At 40.7% G+C, this 18879-nt stretch overlaps 1 protein-coding gene across 4 annotated transcripts in view; it reads right to left on the bottom strand.

The window, feature by feature from the left end:
- The window catches only part of NAP1L1 (nucleosome assembly protein 1 like 1), a 73522-nt gene extending 55299 nt beyond the window's left edge, over positions 1-18223 (bottom strand). For 2 of the 4 annotated variants that reach the window (XM_069229579.1, XM_069229577.1), the window contains exons 1-8: positions 18088-18223; positions 10932-10965; positions 7668-7756; positions 7397-7499; positions 5017-5158; positions 4330-4410; positions 2374-2502; positions 1264-1335 (exon numbers count right to left, since the gene is read on the bottom strand). In XM_069229579.1, coding sequence (XP_069085680.1) covers positions 1264-1335; positions 2374-2502; positions 4330-4410; positions 5017-5158; positions 7397-7499; positions 7668-7756; positions 10932-10948 — 633 coding nt within the window. In that variant the 5' untranslated portion in view covers positions 10949-10965; positions 18088-18223. The remainder of the gene's footprint in view (positions 1-1263; positions 1336-2373; positions 2503-4329; positions 4411-5016; positions 5159-7396; positions 7500-7667; positions 7757-10931; positions 10966-18087) is intronic. The other 2 variants (XM_069229578.1, XM_069229580.1) reach the window with 1 other exon arrangement.
- Positions 18224-18879: the final 656 nt, after the last annotated feature.

Raw genomic sequence — 18879 nt, 5'->3', positions numbered from 1 at the left:
CAAGAACTGAACCCTGTAAGTGTCTTACTTACCTGGTAAAACTAACAAAAACTTACCTCCCCCAGGAACTGTGAAAATTGCACTGTGTCCACTTTTGAAATAGCTATTTGTGAATAACTTGAAAAGTATACATGCAATTGAAATGATTCAAAGTTCCTAATGTACTTACCTGCAATACCTTTCAAACAAGATATTACATGTTAAATTTGAACCTGTGGTTCTTAAAATAAACTAAGAAAAGATATTTTTCTATAACAAAACCTATTGGCTGGATTTGTCTCCGAGTGTGTGTACCTCATTTATTGTCTATGTGTATGTACAACAAATGCTTAACACTACTCCTTGGATAAGCCTACTGCTCGACCACTCTACCACAAAATAGAGCATTAGTATTATCTATTTCTACCACTATTTTACCTCTAAGGGGAACCCTTGGACTCTGTGCATGCTATTCCTTACTTTGAAATAGCACATACAGAGCCAACTTCCTACAGCCTACTAGTCTTGTGATGAAGGGGCCAGCAATGTCTACAACCTGGGCACAGCTATTAAGTGCTATTGGATTTGTCAGTTTCAAGTTAGCAGACAGATACCAGCAAATGGTTTGTATACCAGATACTCTAAGCTTAGAATAATGTAATAAACTTTTCATATAGCTTGCCAAAAATAAGATTTAAGAGTAATTCATCAGCACTAAAGCATAAATAGACAGTACTCTTGTTTGTCTGAAGTCTCATGTAAAGGGAACATCCCAGTTAGTGAGGTCCATACCATCACCAAGAGGCCAGTATCAAAAGTAAATAGGTATTCAATTCCATGCTACATCTGCAACACTAACGTGGCATTCCCCAGGACCACTGAAGAGCAATCACTGGGTCCAGAGTGTAAAAGTTCAAGCTACGAGTGCAATGTTAACGGATTGCTTATTGGGTCCCACTTCTGACAATTAACAAGCCCCAGACTCAGGCTGCCAGTTGATGAAGGCATCTGAAGTAGTACGAGTCAAGTTAAAAATAAATCTAAATTGCAAGGAAATGGGTCTCGGGACAAAAAAAAGCATTACAATACATCAAGTCTGTAACTACTTTACTTGTCAGGAAGAGACAGTTCAGTCCCCCGATAGAGGAGGCAGTAGAATGGTCTTACCATGTTCCATTAGAACAGCAACAAGACCGTTCAAGTACCACCAGTGGAGGACGAACTGGATGTAAAAACAAACATGTTTTGCAAAATGTTATAAGAAATCTTGAACTACAAACTTACCATTGGCTGACCAGCGTCTGAGAATTTAACTTTGATATCTTTTAAATGTTTCAAAATGGGTTCATCGTGTTCCTTTAAAAATAAAGTAAATATTAGTGCAAAACATAAGGACAACTGAAAGCTAAGGACTATTGACAAGGAGTTTAAACAATATACAAAGTAGAGCATGCCTTTATTATTATAATCTATAAATAGCAGTTATTCACCTTCAAACTGGGGATCCCAAAATACAGCTTACGCATAGCTTTTAGAAATGCATGAATTGTGACCATGCATACAAAAAAAAAAAACGAATTATGCAACCAATGGCAGGAGAGAAAGCAGTGGTTACAGAATCACTTTTGCCGTTTAATGCTTTAACAGATAAGAGCCTTCATGAGCTTCTGAACTTCATACGTCAAAGCACCTGCAATCTAAGGCTGCTCAACATGGTTACTTCATGCGCCACTGGATTCAAGCTCGCCTGGCTGATTAAGGGTGATACCATGAAACTGGTCCCAGGATGCTCGAATCCTGTCCAGGGAGGACCTGGCTTGGCAGTTTGGGCTGGAGTGCTCCCATAGGGAGCAGGATCAGGACTGATTTGCACATGGTACAGTCTGAACTGGGGTGTCGTGGCAAGCAAAATAGTGATGGATTAAACCCAGATCTGTGACTGGGGGTGAGTGTTTGAAAAGTTAACACTCCGTCCTTCATTTTATTTAGTGATGTAGCCTTATTTCTTAAGGGCGCCTGCCAAAACTTGGCACTACATACTGACTAGAAATATTCAAAATTCAACCTTATACAACTAGTGTTAAGTCACGGGGTTACAAGCACATTACACAAGAAATCATTAACCTTTGAAGTGGGAGCACTTGTTAATTTTCAGAATTAGCAGAGATTCTATTACACTACCAAGTTTTATGTGCTCGATATTAAAAAATGTCCACTTAAATCACTGCAAGCTAGGATCATACTGAATGGTTCTGTATGTGAAAACTCCAACAGGCCAATACACCCATCTACCAGGTAAACCCTAATCCCGTTTAATGGGAACTATTGAGGGGCACAAGAAATTAAGTGTGACAATGCAGAAAAGTAATTTGTGTTCATAAAACCACCACGTACCTGAATCATGTCACTCAACAGGTCAACGTTTTTGAACACAGTCAGCCAGAATTCTGGAATACCCTTGGGATCTTCCTTCTCTTCATCTTTTTTTTCCTCTTCTATTTTCGCCTTCTCCTTCATTTCCTCCTTGATGAAATGAATACATTAGCCTTGCTGAATATTGGAACTTGAGTACACAAGCTGGATATATTTTAAGTAACAAATTAAAACTGCATGAAGACCAATCACAAAACCGTGAGAAATTACAGATCAATTGATTTGCTTGACAAACGACTAGCTGTGGCAGCAATATTGCTCAACATTAAAGGTTTTGCAGATCTTTCAGCACTGCTTTAATACAGCATTAAGAGACTCTGCTACTATGTTAATATTTTATGAGCAAACCTTTACAATTTAGCTAAGGGTGGTGAAAGGGCAACTGGTCTACCCCACATAACTGCCCCTCAAGATCTGCCCTAGGTAAATGCTGATGCATGTTCCATTGAATTCAACAGTCATCTCATGGTGGTATGCAAAGTTGCATGTTTGAACACTGAAGACCACATTACGTGCACTACGATTGGATTTTATTCCAAGTGGTAATCACGTGCCACAATAGAGCAACCAATTCCACAAGTTAAACCAAGCTCACAACTCTGTACAGTCAAACTACAAAGCTAATTGCTTTATGTTGAAACTTTTCTAAAGTAGGCAGAAGGGTAAAGTCTTGAAAATCTGGAAGCTTTCAATGATCTCTGGCTACTTGGGAGTGTACCCTTGCCTGGCTTGTACATCCAGTTTTCCAAAAAAAAAAAAGGCATTAAGAAAGGTCACTGGTTAAGAAGAAATGCATCCTCTGCTCTGCAACAAAAATACTCCGTATTACCAGCTTGGACTTTAGTAGATAGCCAAAAAAAAGGTGGCTAATATTCTGATCTCTACCCAACAGCAGTAAGTGGACACCAAATAGAACAAATGGACAGCTAGGCAGCACACAACTCTCCAAAATCACTTCACTAATAGCAGAAACAAATAGTTGTCACCCTTGAGGTAACAACAACATTATAAGCCCCTCTTGTTCAAACCCGCCGGACCGAAGTGTAAATAAAAAATAAAAAGCAGACTGCATGGTCCCCAAAATTCCTGAGGGATCTCAGATGAGTCCTAAATATACTCCCTTTTCCAAAGCAGTTCACAGCTACAGAAGCAGTATTCCTGAATTCAAAGACTGACATCCTGTTGACCCATCTCCTTTAAGACCATAACTTTCTGTAATAACTACTGTACAAAAAAAATGAAATTCATATCAAATTCAATTGACACTAATAAAAACTGGCTTCACTGCTGACTGAATAGGGCGAGACAGTGAGAACTCAGTACAACTGAGTGAGGAGGTAGTTGCACTCCATGCAATAACAGCCTTCAACTGCTAGGTGTAGTCTATACCCAAGGCGGCATTTCAAAAAGGATTTTCACCGATATTTAGAAACAGAAAGCAAAACTGAACATGGGGCACCCTACTCAATATTTAAATTGAAACTTCTCCAGGTAGTGCTGGGAAGAAAAATTAAAGGTAGCCCACTGACCTCTCATTGTTGCAATTACTGCAGGGTGCAATGCAATTAATCCATACCACAAAGGAAATCCAGGAGCAGACAACTACTCTTTTTTTGCTCTTCAAAAGACCCTCAACTGAAGAATGCTCTTCGCTGTAGACTGGTCTATGTTGGACAAACTTAATGTCCATCAGGCTAAAGAGCTTGAAAGTACGGAAGGGAAACTTTCCCAAGGCTGCCTAAATCTTGACTTAAATTGCAGCTTAACTCACAGTAGCAAACATCCATGCTGAGTAACAAATCACCATGTCAGATTACTAGCTGTTATTAATGGTATACCACTGAACAGCTACCTGCTCTTTGACCAGGGGTGTGTTGAAAATCTAAAGAAAAAAACTAGATTACTAAAAGTACTCACTGAAAGTTCTTCATCTTCATCTGCTTTCCATTCACACTCTTCCTCTGTGGGCTCGTAAACGGCATTGATTATTTCACTACGCTGAAAGATTAAATTAAAAAATACTCAAAACCATACATAATGAAACAGTGTCAACATATGTAATAGTATGCAATTTTATTAAGTATGGCAAACATTCACGTCCTTGAGAAATTACATCTTGTATAGCTCTAATTTAAAGTATTTACATTGTTGTGCTATTGAGCGACAACGCACACAATATAAGTGAGCTGTGTGACAAAGGCAAATAAAAATCTACTTTAAAAAAAAAAAATACAATGACCCCTAAAAGCAACACATGCAGGATTGAATAAGAATCCTTTGTTCTTTTTTAAATGAGCTACAAAATTAGTTTTGCCTTAACTAAGCTATTTGTAAGTTGTCAAAGTTACTATGAGAATAAGCTTGGATGCTACTGAAACTAACAGTCTAGCTGTTTTATGGTAGGCTTGACCTGGAGGCCAGTCTATTTATTCTAATAACGGAAGGTTGATCATTGGACTGTAGCCTCACGTTCTAGACTAAGTGGTAGTAAGTCCACAAAAGGAAAGCAAAATACTTGGTTAGTGACTTACAAAGTTAGTTAAAAATACTACTCGAAGCAAATAAAAGTGCAAATGAATAGAAAAAGGCCAGAAACCAAATTACCTTGTCAAATAAAGGTTGATAGAGAGCAGCATATTTTCGTTCCAATTCGTGAACCTCTTCATAGAATTTAGCTTCGATCTTCGCACATTTCACTTGAAGATTTTTCAGGGCATTTACCCGCCTTTTGACCACTTTAGGCAAGCTGAAATTAGTAGATGAGTTACATACTAAACAACAACTTATCACCTAACTGGATATTCAAAAATTACACGGCTGAAGCTACAATAAAATTGATCACACTCCTGCCATCATGTCTTTTGCAGGGCACATTTCAGTTCTGAGAGAAGTGCTGCAGTAATAATACTGCAAACACTGGTCGGCTAAATCACTATAATGGCCAGAGCCAATCAACATTGTGCAAGTACTAACTACAAGGGCCTCACATCTAGGAAACTTCCTCAAAAAGTTAGTATCATTTTTAAACCCACCACTCAAGATTTTACAAGACTCAATCTACTGCTTCAGAAATCCGACACCTCACACTACTTGTACATCATCCACACCGGTTTGTTTATCGCCCATTTGAAGATCAATACATCCAGGAGAATTCCTGTTATTTGTCAAAAACAACAAGATACAGAACAAACCTGGCTAAATGACATGAATCTTGATGGCTTCAAACCCCAACTTCAACCAGTGCCAGGTCACTTGGATTCATTTGACTCCAACCTCAAGAAACCTTGCAAAACAAAACCTGAACCAGCTTTTCACTTAACGAATGGGAAAGTGTTTCTTCCAGTAAACACCAACTGCTGTTTAAGCCCTCATACTCTTGCTCCTGTATAAGGCAATGCCTTACTCCTGTCCTTCAAGGGCCCACATCGGAACTGGCTTAGGGACACCCTACATGCTGCAACACTACTCTTCCAGGGACAGAAGAAACCAGCCAGAACTGCATTGACTCCTGTTGCCTAGTCCGACCATCTTTAAAACCAGCTTCATCATTTACAAAGTTGTCTCAGCCAGCACGCCCACTTATCTTGCAGGCAAGGTAACCATCTATAGTGGTTCTTGGCTTATACACAGCCAGGACACCATCAGAATGCAGACTAAATATAAAAAAGGAAAAAAAGACACGCCTTTGTCTATGAAAGAAGGACCTGGAACATCTCCATGTACATTAGGACCACCACAAGCTGCTCCCGTTATGAACAGCTGAAGACTTTCCATACAAAACCTCCATCACACAGCATGAACAGCCTTCAACCTAGCTTCATCTCCTCTTACTCGTTGAGTAAGCTAGTCTGACCACGGAGAGTGCTCTGCTGCCAGTTGGCTAGATTGCGCTATAGAAATAGGAACATACAAAGTATATTAAGGCCAATACAAACTGCATATAAGTGGCATCAGATGACTGATAATAGGGCAGTCAAATAAATTCCTTACTTAACCTTGCTGTGGACTTTTTTTGTTGTTTTTTTTTCAAAAGAGAAGTGGTGCAAAGTGCTACACGTTTGTAGTAGGCACAATCTGCAACAGGTCAAGTAGTAGCCACCACTCAAAACCCTCAGAAAACTGAAGGTAAAAACATTACCCCACTCTAGAGGGATGAAATCTATGACAAGGGATTAGCTGGTCAATGATTAAATCTACAATCACTATCAATGGCTGGCCAAGCAACTGGCTTTGGTAATGCCAAACATGACCAAGATCGTGCTCTGATCCAATGAGGATGTCGCTAACTTCAAAGCCACCAAATGGAGATGTAATACAGCTAGGATTCATAAATGTCCAATAGGCAATGCATGTAAGATTTGAAAAGAAATTCCTGAAAACCAGTGCAAAAATGATTTAATCAACGTCAACATTTCAGCAATAAGCCACTTAAAATGCGAACTTGTGCCTCAAGTGGCTTGCACAAAATCTACTTGAATTTTAACAGTACATTATTGCCAAAGGGCAACTTTAAGCATCAGTGTGCTCCTTGAGGGCCCAGCAATACCCTATCAGCTAATCTGTTAGTAGTTACAAATCTAGTTTCTCAAACACATGGAAACTTCACGTCCAAGCTTATATTAGGGCAGCCTCTAAACAGTATTTCTAACCACCTTCCCACACCATATATCGTATACAGGACCGATTGTGATGCACCACCATACACTCGATGCGTAGACAACAGACCCGGTTCATAATGAGCCCTTTAAGCTCAGTAGTGTTTGCCCGACAGAAATCATACTTTAACTATTGCTCCTCTACTTAAAACCCACCTAGACCCAAATACATAATCATAACCTAAAATTAAAAAGAAAACCTTCATATAACTTAGAAGGTGAGTTTCTAGCTAGAAACCAAATTACCAGACATTCAGCCCATTAACTAGGAAACGGTCCTAAACGCATGCAGTGCATTATTAGACTAAACATTATTCGTAATGGCTTGCCTTTCTATGTATCCTGTTGATGTGCCTACTAGACCATCCAATCGTTCTTGAAGGGCTGCAAGAATCTGGGGGTTTTGCATCATCTGTACGGTCAACTGACGAGCTGAGGGAAGACGAAATTTTGGACTTAAATTTGAGTACTTGTGCATACAAATTTCAAATATTACCTGTGAAGTTACTTCCATGTCAATGCAGAGTAAAACTTGCAGGTGTCAAACTACCATCAACATTATCCCCCAGACCGGTACACCATCTTACTGTGTCTGAGTACCTTTGCTGTTTGCGTCTTCACCAGTTTCTTCATCTTCTACTTCCTCAACGTCTTCCATGTCTTGTTGGTCAAGCTCAGCCTGCTCTTTGCTAGTTGACAGATAATATTAGTGTTTAATTCATACAATTAAATGAAAATAATCCAAAATGAGTCAGTCATGAAATCAATTAACTATTGTCTATGTGGTTAGACAAGTAGTAAAACTTCCATCTCCTACCAGCTTGTACAAATAAACTAATACAAAATGTGACTAAGTAGATTTTTAAATAAATCACTATTACAATGCCAGCAAGTACATCGGAAGTCGCCTTACTTCCCAAGGAAAGAAATTCCATAAGGATGTACATTATGGGATCTCTCAAGTTAACCATCTTGTTGAGATGTGGGAAAAAGAAAGTAGAAGAAACCATTGTACAAAAGGCTGATAGCTGTACATCACAAAAAAGGGCTTGTGTTGAGAGATTTAGCTTGATGTCATAGGTGTATTTGTGGGAAGTAGTTATGTACTCTGCTCCGGATACACTCCGATGAAGTGCAATTGACTACAAACAGACCACTTATCAATCGCATATTTCACCTGTAACAAGGGATAATCTACGACTGCTATAGCAAACAAATAGACTATTAGAATATGCATCTATTTCAATAATTGAGTTGCCAGTTTGTTGTATGTTTCTATTGATTTGCACTTCTTGTGTAACAATTTACAATATTTCAGTGGTTAAATAGATATTTCTAGAAACAGGAGACGCTTGTATATACGATGTGGCGCCAATTTGGAGGAAAGGAGAAACTTGGACACAGATGCTAACTGTTGCTACAGGTTATAAGGGACATTCAGACTATGCCGTCTCCGAGTTCAGACCAGAAAGATGAAAGAAAGTTGCCAATACTATGTGGGCTGTAATCTTTAGATATCAAGAGACTGGTTCTTTTGTTAAACCCGGGGGGATACGAGATTGGGTGCCATTTGAATGATTAAGCCTTGAAGAAGTCCGGTTTGGACGAAACATGTGCCGGCTGATGGTTCTTTGTATTTTGTATCTATATGTATTGTGTGTATTGTTTGTATTACTTTTGTAATATTGTGATATTCGTATGTATATAAAATGTTCTTCCTTATGGGAATCATCGTTTCTCTATATATTATTTCTGTATGTATATTTATCCTTCTTTTGTATGTTATTAGTACCAACACCAGTGTAAGAAAAACATTTGACGGTATAATTTATGGTGTCTTTGTAACTTGACTCATAAGAAATATTTTTTGGTCTTTAAACTTTGGACATATTGAGTCTCTTGGTGTGTGCCAAGAATCTTGTGTTTGTATCGCAAACAAGTGTTTGACTATGTATAGAGTGAAATGTTAAATTTGATCACAAGCAATTCATTGTTTCTATGTATTAGACATTTAATTTGAACGCAGTTTTAGCTGCAGAAATACCCATTTAATTGATGGGAGAGGCATCACGGTACACATATTAAGCCTTGTGCCATCTATGCAAACAGATCAGTTAGTTGGCCAATGCCCAGGCCAAGTGCTCATCTACCGACTTGGATCAGAAAGCAGGCTTTTTGAAACACTGATCAAAGAAAGTGAACTCTAATACACCTCTTCCCATTTTGGACAGTTACTTATTACTGTACATTCAATCAGACCAGAGAAACGTACAAAATGTGTTACCCTATTTAGCTAGGGCCAAGGGCTCCGATGAATCTAGGACCTCTTTTCCCACTTTGGATAGTTGAGGATTGTATATCTCCATCACTTTGCTGCCACCACACATACCATGGTCTCCTAAATCCACAGATGCCCATGAGTAGTTTAAAGCAAATCCTCCAATATGTAACATTGGAAATTCATAACCACTACTTTTATAAGCATAATACCATCTTGGGGGGGAAAAAAAAACTAGGGAAGTTTATAAAAGGACACTATACTAAAAATAGTACAGCCAACTCTTACAATGTCTAACCAAACTGCAAATTAACAATGCCCTTCACTAGGTGGTAATTACGACAGGCTGGTTTCATGTCATCAAAACTGACCAGGTTTTAGTTTGCAATAGGGATGATACAATACATTACATGAATGAGGTTGCAAGAAGAGTTAGCACAATAAGCAGCTTATGAAATAATGGAATTGAATATTAATCAAAGCTACACATTTGTCAGTTTAGGTTGTTCAAAAACACCGGTTGGTAAACACAGCTGTCACTTGATATAACCAAGCAACTTTGCACTGTAAATACACTACCAGGCCTTGTAAAATCATAGAAATGTTACTAGACCTGCAGGTTGAGTAACTTGAATAATCTACTTGCTCATAACCAATGTACTTGAGCTGTAAATAGGTCTCAATTGTGTGACCCTAGGCAAATATTTTACTTTAGAGTCACCTGTTTCCTTCATTCTCACATGAGAATACATTCAAATGTGAGTTCAGCGTTTGCGCTGTACAAAAAAAAAGTTAATTAAATGGACTAAATGTTTGCTCCATGTATAAAAAGAAAGGGGACACATGATCCATTACTTGCCTCTTAGTTTACTAATGGCATTGCTACCAGGGCAGGAGTGTTTCTAGGTTTATGTTTAAACACTCTAGTAAATATTACAAACACATGTGGTAGCACATCGTCATTTACAGAGAAAAATTTCCAAGAAATGTCCAAAATCCTTTCCACTAACTTGCAGCTTTACTGATGAAGCTATATAATGCATTAACAAATCTGAATCTGGGTGCAGAAAAAAAATGTATTCTTTGCACATCACCAAGTGTTCTGATTGGTTTTCATCCTATTAAAATAATTGTAGGATCACAGAAGTACCATGGGTTTTGACAACTACTGAAATTTGAAATGTTTGTACAGTTGATTTAGCTATTCAATGTGTGTGTGTTAAGAAAAAAAAAGACTAAATCCTGAAATCTGCAGTCAGAAGGAACAAAAATTAAGAAACTGACTTTGGACCTACGTCTCTCTAAACACGGAGCAATGTGACAAGAAAAAGATTTAAAGCCCTCCTTCACTTTCTGATTGAACAGAACCTGTCCTTTGTCAACTCCCCAGAAGGGTCAAGTAGGTCCCAAAAATAGCTCAACCTGATAAAATATGACTCCTCATAGCAAGTGGGCGAGTAGAATTTGAGGTCTCACTACAATGTGTTGAACTTTAAAGTGAGACCTCTAACGTTGGCCCAAATCATAATAAAATCAAAAAAATATGCTTGTTATACCAAGGGCATAATTAGTAAGTGTGTACTTACTTGTCTAGGTCTGCCATTTTGGTATTCTTAACACCTAGAAAGGAGAGAAAAAAAATCATTTAGACCTTTAATCATTAGTACTTATTAAAGCCTAAGAAATCCTAGCATACCACAGAGTGCGCCTGAAAACATTCAGCATCTGCATTTTTGCCACCTCTGAGGACAGTCAAGTCAGGAGGGCATTTTATAGTGTAACTAGATGTCAGAGCGAACCTGAAACCAGAGCATTTAGACAAGCATTGAGACCAAGGTGGTCATTTCATCATTAGAGGCTCATGCTCAGTCATTACAATCACGGAAAAACTCTTAAGTTTAGCAATCAAGAAGCAAGATGTAGTTAAACTTCTGAAGAGGACCCCACAACACAGGCCAGTTGTGTGCAAATCAGATTCCATTAGTTACACCTGATGTGTGGTTGCACCACGGTCAGACAGCTATTACTTAAACAGCTAATGTAACAGTACTAGACAAACTGCTAATATTAAAATTCTAGATTGACCGTCACTAATTATGCAAATCAGCAGCTTTTTGCATAATGTATTGTAACATCTGGCACATACAAACATATGTGCCATAAAGTTTGCAGATGTCAAATTACTAAAAAGGCATAAAACGAACTTAAGTTCAACCGGTCACTTAAGTTACTCAATACAGGTGTTAAACTGGCAGAGGTAAAATCTCTGCTCGGGTCGCCTTAATGTGTTATTACACAACAGCATAATAGACACTGAATGGCGCACTAAACTGCAGAATTTATATCTCCATGACGAACTGATTGCCCTGGACTCAATTCATGTTTCTGGAATATAATTCCATAACCATCCACATTTTCAACTTCATTTACTGCAAAACACCACATTTTAAATATAGCGTACACTCACTACTATCCACAATATATACACAATGCATGGTGTACTCAAGGTGTTCCACCGCAAGCAATTAAGTACTGCCCCAAGTCACAAGTGTAAAGCAGAGGACTTAAAAATAAAAATTCATGAGCAAAAAAAATTAAGGGATTGCAAGGACAATTCACCAACTATACTTTACCTGATCAAACTACAAATAAAATTTTTAACTGTAGTCTAAAGCCAAATACGAAGTTTGAACTGGCCAAAACCAATACTACAACTTAAGTGTACAGAACTATGCCTATGGTATACATCTGAAAATGTAAAGCAAAGGAAATCGGCTTGCCTGATAAAGGGTTACTGCCAAGGAACTTTAACCTGAAAGTAACCTAGAGATTTGTTGGTGACTTTCAAATATCAATGATTTAACATAGGCCCTCTTTCCTTCTCCATAGCATGGTCATGGTAAGGAGGACCACCCTGTGTGAATCCTTATTCAAGGAGCAACAGCCCGAAAAAAAAAAAAAAAAGGGTGATCACACCCATTTCAAGTAGGTTTAAGTTATGTTGAAACTATATTTAGTGTGTAAAAAGCTCTCAGGAAGCACACAACCTCCAAGACCTAAAACCAGCTTGAGCAATAAGATCCTAAACAGTTGTGTGTACTAGACACCTAGTGATGAAGGGTATGGTAAAGTGACTTGCTGTCTTCAAATGAAGACGTGTAAAACAGCTAGACAAGCTGGTCATCATGGAAGTTAATTAGTAGCCAATGCAAACTCCCTTCCCATAAAAAACCCAAAAATTACCACCCGTCAAGCTGACCCTCTATAAAGCACATACATCACTTGAAAGTTATCTTGAAAGTGTAGTGCATGAGAATACCCAATGGTACTCAGCACACAACTTGTGTAGATTTTTGAACCCTTGCCGACACCATAGCCTTATAGAGGCAGTATACAGGGTATGGAGAATATAGGACCACTCCCCACTATCACATTAGAAACACCAAATCTGAAGGGAAAAGGTTAGTGCCATATGGCAGCCTGGTGCCTAACAAATCATTAGAAGTCGAGGGACTACAAAAAGCTACAAATATACTTTGCAGAAAATACTCACTGGACGATTGAGCCTCTTAGGCCTACAAAGCTACTTGAAAGAGGAAGCGGGAGGGGTATTTCAAGATGTATACCGACTTTATTCACCTGGTCCAAAACAGGTTTATGCCATACATATCAACTATGTGCAGTCTTTGTAAGCTCTGTAACAGGAGCAAGGGGGTGGTGGTGTCACTGACCGTGGCCTTGGGATGGCCATACGTCTTACACTGTGGAACGGCCCCCACTATTCACAATGCTAGGGAAAATTGACTGGTTCTAACTTTTTGGCATGGGTCCAACTACTACACTCAAACCCAGAGTGAGGCTCAAACTAAACAGGATTCTCAAGACCTCGATATGAAGAGGAAAGACAGTGCTGCCTCCCATTGTCGATGCCATTTACACTGGAGCAGCTAGCAGAATGGTGCCAATAGACCTCTAAATAGTGGGCTGGAGATGGGAACCCACGTACAAAGACAGCAGCTCTCTATGAAGATGTCCTTGTGTCTGGCAAAACCTGACCATCCCTGGTAAGACTAGAGAACATATTTGCGATTTATGGGAGTTACTCTGGGCTGAAAATAAACTACAAGTCCACTATATTCCTCAATGGGCACATGGAAGTTAAACACGTCTCCCCATACTTTGAAGTCAAGTATCAACATTTCAAATATCTGGGACTGTACCTCAACAAGGGAGGTATCTAACACCCAGGACATTTTAGTCTTATTACTGTGGAGAATGGGGATAGATGTAAGACAGACTACAACCCCGCACATTGCTGGGCAGAACAGCAATCTTTAAAATTATTGTTTAACCCACATTCATACTTCAAAACAGTCCATATGCCAAATCCACGTAATTCTTCCAAGCCATAAATACATTACAATTGCTGCTCTGGTGTGATGGCTCACCAAGGAGAGCACTGGTCATCCTCATTCATTCTACATGTGTGCCTAGTGCTCCTAAAACCTCCCCCCCCCCCCCCCCAAACAAATGCTATTGGTGGCAGTTAGGCATAGTTAGAGTGGGTTATACGCTGCTTCATGATCCAGCATTCTGACTCAATTGGGTGGCACTAGGTGAGATAGGATAACTACATGCACTATATGGAGGGAAGTCAGACATCCCACCAGCAACTCTAACTGTACTCACCACCTGGCATACACTAGATGGAGAAATGGGATGGCACAGGAGGCTCACACCAAAAGCCCTCTATGGGTTAGCACAAAGCTTGGCCCAGTGACTAGATTACCATGGTTCCAAAAAAAAATTATGTTATCAACATCACTACCTTAGTTGAGGTCTGGACTGGTTCTACAGGATTTAGTTTAAACAAAGTGATAACTTAGCATTAAGCTGTGCTAGATCACAGAGGTCTTACGTAATAAGAATCTGAAGTTCAAAATGCCATTAACTGCTTGGGATGGGTTTCCATTCCTAACTGACAGCATTCTACGTGCCTCAGGGTTACTCAAAGTAATGAGTCAAGTCTAACGTTCCACAATCGCAAATGATTTACCTGCTCACTAAAAATCTATGTAAATACACCCTGCTCCTTAAAATATCACTATTCCAAAAAAATCTCAAAGTATAAGAAGAAGGCCAGTCAGACTCAGTTCTGACCTATGAATCAGCAGCAAATATTTCTGGTGTTCCCTTCTGTGTTTGCTTACGTACAATTTGCTCAATCATGGACATTTTCCCCAAGGGCAACGGTGGGTGGGGCAGGAGGAGGAATCAAGGAAGAAAATTCACTACTCTAGACAAGACCATCTGGATGTCAAACTAGAAATCAGTAGATTCTGTGAGAACCAATACCAGACTCAAGGACGAAGCCAGTATAACCACTTCTTCCCTGCAAGCACCCTTGACACATCTGAGGGCCCGTCGCTATTAGAGGATGCTTTGGTAAGCAAAAGATGACAAATGGAAACAAGACACCCGAGTCCTGTAGCTTGACATTAGGGACTCCAGTGTGCCTTCACCAAATTAAATTATAAAAAAGGCATTGGAAGGGTGCTTTCACACAATACTAGATTTTACAGATAGCGACTAAAACTACAAAAAAGCTTTAGTTGGACATCAGAAAACTGCATATCCTACATCTCACAAGTAGGAAGTACAGAAAACCTAAGGGGACCTTAAACCTGCAAGAATACTTGGATAAAAACAACAAAAAAGGTAATTTATAACAATCCTAAATTGCACCGATTTGACTAAACCATGGAAAATGATGCCTTATAGTAGACCCAACACCTACCACACCCTAGACAGCAAATGGAAACCCCACACCATTATTCATAAATAATGTAGTCTGGAAGCTTCCAATACCACACAAAATGGTGCTAAGACTGAACAACCTCGTTGTGAGTGCACAGCAAACCGACACAGCCGCAAGCTAGACAGGCCAAAACATTTTCACAGAAAAATAAAACGAAAAATCAATAGATGTGCAAAGTGAAGCATTTCCACATAACTGGCTAAGTATCCTCAGTTCTAGCAACTGAAGTAACGTAAATGACCAAGAAAGCCAACTAATCTGTCTAATGTGACTTGCACCTCAACTATCAGAACCTCGAGGTCGAAAGATCAGACTAGTTCCAGACTTCTTCAGATCACCACGACAAAGCTTAGTTTCAAAAGAGATGCAACACTGTTCAATAACAAGTTCAGAGTTGGGGGGAGGGGGGGTGTTTACAATTTGTGCTTCATCGATTTACTGGCATTTTAAAAAAAAGTACACTTACACCCAGTTTAAGGTCCACAGAGCTAAGCGTTAAGTTCAGCACGAGAGCTAATATCACACCAGATCGCAAATCACCTGCTCACGTCAGGTTATAACAAGTCCTGATCCCACCACATCGACATACAAGGCCACTGCAGTGCATTAGACTGCCATTACTAAATGAATTCAGCAGCTCGCAGACGCACGCTTTCAAACTGCACACCAATTTCATATCCTACATTTGCTATGGTGAACAAAACTCTAAACAAGAAAATAGGACAAACATCTAAGGTACACTGTACATTAAAAAAAGTAAAGAAACCAATAGTTTAAAGCTTACATACGATTTCAGTAGTAGTTTATACGTGAATTCGATTTTAATTAACACATGAAACAGGGTGCATCAAAGTCAAGCTCCTCGTGACGTACTCGAGAACAAAGATGGAACATATCAAAGGAAATGACTGAAAGCTAAATTGATGCATTCCAGTTGCCCTGTTTTTGCGTCGCGTGATTCTTGGTAAAGATACCCATATTACGTTGTAAGATCTGTTTTACAAGTACAATTTATACCAATTGTATACTTTCACTAATTCTTCCCACTTCCCTAAGTAATAAGCTTAACCTAAAGAAAGGGCGACAATTAAAGTGATTGTGGACACTAACGACATGCCACGCACTGTGAAAAGAAAAACACTATGCAAACTAGTGAAGTTACGTTATCTGTGGGTGCTTCTGGAAGCCCTCGCCCACATAATACTCCATTCCTAGCTTTTATGGGGGCCTTCTGAATTTATCTTGGGCACATCTTACTGCTTTGCAGATCTATACATTCTGCCTGAAGTTGTGCTGAAAGTTTGAAAAAAGCTGCCAGTTCAGTATCCTGTTTAATGATCGAAACAGATTTCAAAACAGCAAGACCTATATTGCAACTTCGTGGGGGGGGGTGGGAGGGGGAACACAGCAGAGAAGAGAACTCACCCAGCCCCCAACACGTTTGAAGAAATATTACATGTAACAACCATGTGGTTATTTTCAAGCACACTGTCGAGATGGCGCTGCAATGCACAATACCCCTTATACAGCATTACAAATCATGCCGACCTGGCAATCGTTCAAGATAAGCATCGATGTACGACTTTCGATACAAAAATATGTATGATCACATTTTATTCGTGCACAAACATCGCAAAACAAATTATGCATACGATTAACACAAGTGAGGTGGTAAGCAGCTAGTGTCGAACACTATTCGTTCAGTGTCGTTGCACAGTTACAGCAGGCACGTGGAGATCACGTGGCAGCGAGTTAAAGAGCCAGCGGTGGTTTGTGTACCGAAGCCTGAAGGCTACTTGGCAACATAAGCGAGACCATAACTTATTGATACAACGGCTGGTGTTTTGTCACAGACTAGGCTCCCGATATCCCATACCTTCGCCATTTCAATCGAAATGAAAAATCATTCACAAACCTGAGACTCGAGAGAGGAAACTCGACAAAACATTTCTTCAAATACTTAGAGGTACGTAAACAAGCTTTGATGCTAGAACAGCATTTTTCCGGCAAAACAAACATGGCACAACTGCTAATAGAATGAGGCAGGGGGGTGACCGTTAAACACCGACGGGTCTTATGGATAAACACATTTATTCATTTTTTTTTAAACGCACACGATAAAGAAAAAACACTTGATACCGCTAACGCTTGAAATAATGCCCCGACTCCAGCTGGGAAAGGGGTCAGGGTATTTTAACTTTGAAAGGCCTACGCTCACTTCACATCACGACCTGGCAACAAGTGGGTCCTGCAGACCCCTGCGGCAGAGGACTCCACCACGTGCAGCGAGGACCCCCTCGGACAGCGCCCACTCCCCGGGGGAGCACGTCACGCGAGGAAGAGGGGAGCAGCAGAGACTGGACACCCAGCAACAGGGCCCCAGTTAAGTAAAGCAAAATAGCCAGGACCCTTTTGCCGAGCCACGGGCACACCACCCACCTTCCACCACTGTACTGATCAGTCACCCCTCCGTCGCCTCATGGCAGCCAGCTCTTCCGTAACATTCCCTCCTTTGCAACATGACGCGTGCACAGCACCCCCAACACAACCTGACAGGTACTACCCCCATTTCCGCCAGGTGCGTAACCAGATGCTCCCTGTCAATAGTGTCACCGCTCCAAGAGCAAGGGCGCCCCGCCTCGGGCCTTCGAGGCGTGAAGATGCCATCACACAAGGGTTTGCAGGCACGCAACCCCCAGGGAAACGACATCTTCCGCTACCTCTGCAAAGCAATGGCAAGGACTCCCAAAGCCCTCTACCCAAAGGCCAAGCAAAAGCACATCCCCAACCGGTCAGGCCCAGTGTCGCGGGATCCCGCCACCCCGGATGTCGGCTGACCGTGAACAGGTATGGAACAGGGCGAGACGGCAGCGCGCGCTGCCGCCTGCCGGGCCGCCGCTACTGCCCGCCCACCCCCTGCTTACCGGGGTACGGTGGCGGCTGAAGCCGGGCGAGCTGCGCAGTGACTCAGGGCGGCAGCGCGCGAGAGAGACAAGAGGAGGCGCCCCTCGGATGGCGGCAAAAAAAGGAACGGACGTCCCGCCGCTCACGCTCATATAGAATGGCGTCATCACGCAGCACCCGCCTCTGCCGGCAGTCGCCGAGGCAACGCGCTCGCGCACGCCGGGAACTTGCGGACCGCGCGCCGGCTGGGTCCTGGTTTCAGCCTTATAGCTGCTTGGATGGACCGACCGCTATTCTGCTAGAAAGTCAGGTTATGCAGGAGGCGGGTGAAGGTGCACACGCTCTTCGACTTTGACAGTGACCCCTTGTTTAGTTAGCATTTAATAAATAGGATACTAAAGAAAACGCTTCTAGCTCAGACGCGTAATTATATCAAGGCCATATCACAAATAGAACTTCATGTACCCACGTTTTTAGTCGAAGGTGGTTTTGGGACATCAAGTGACAATGCAGGTCTTTCATATGTATACTTTACTTCTTAACAACATCTGAAGGTTGTCATTGTCATTTCATTTTCATCCTCCAATCATCAACATGCATCTGTAGACTTCACAGGGTTACTTACCCCTATTCCAATCCTGCATAACTTTCTCCTAAATCGTTTTGGCCCTTGTCACTAACAAATGCATTGGGCTGATGCGCAGAATTGGAGCTGTGTGAGTTCCAAAAGGTGGCCGGCTTGTGAAAATAGAGAAAGCCTTTGCAGGTGTTGGAGGAAAATCTATTAATAAAGTAAGACAGAACAATTCTAA

The sequence above is a fragment of the Pleurodeles waltl genome, chromosome 4_1, assembly GCF_031143425.1.
Source record: "Pleurodeles waltl isolate 20211129_DDA chromosome 4_1, aPleWal1.hap1.20221129, whole genome shotgun sequence".
In the NCBI taxonomy this organism is placed as follows: Eukaryota; Metazoa; Chordata; class Amphibia; order Caudata; family Salamandridae; genus Pleurodeles; species Pleurodeles waltl.
The sequence above is the reverse complement of the archived record's forward strand: the minus strand, read 5'-3'. Positions and strand labels throughout refer to the sequence as shown.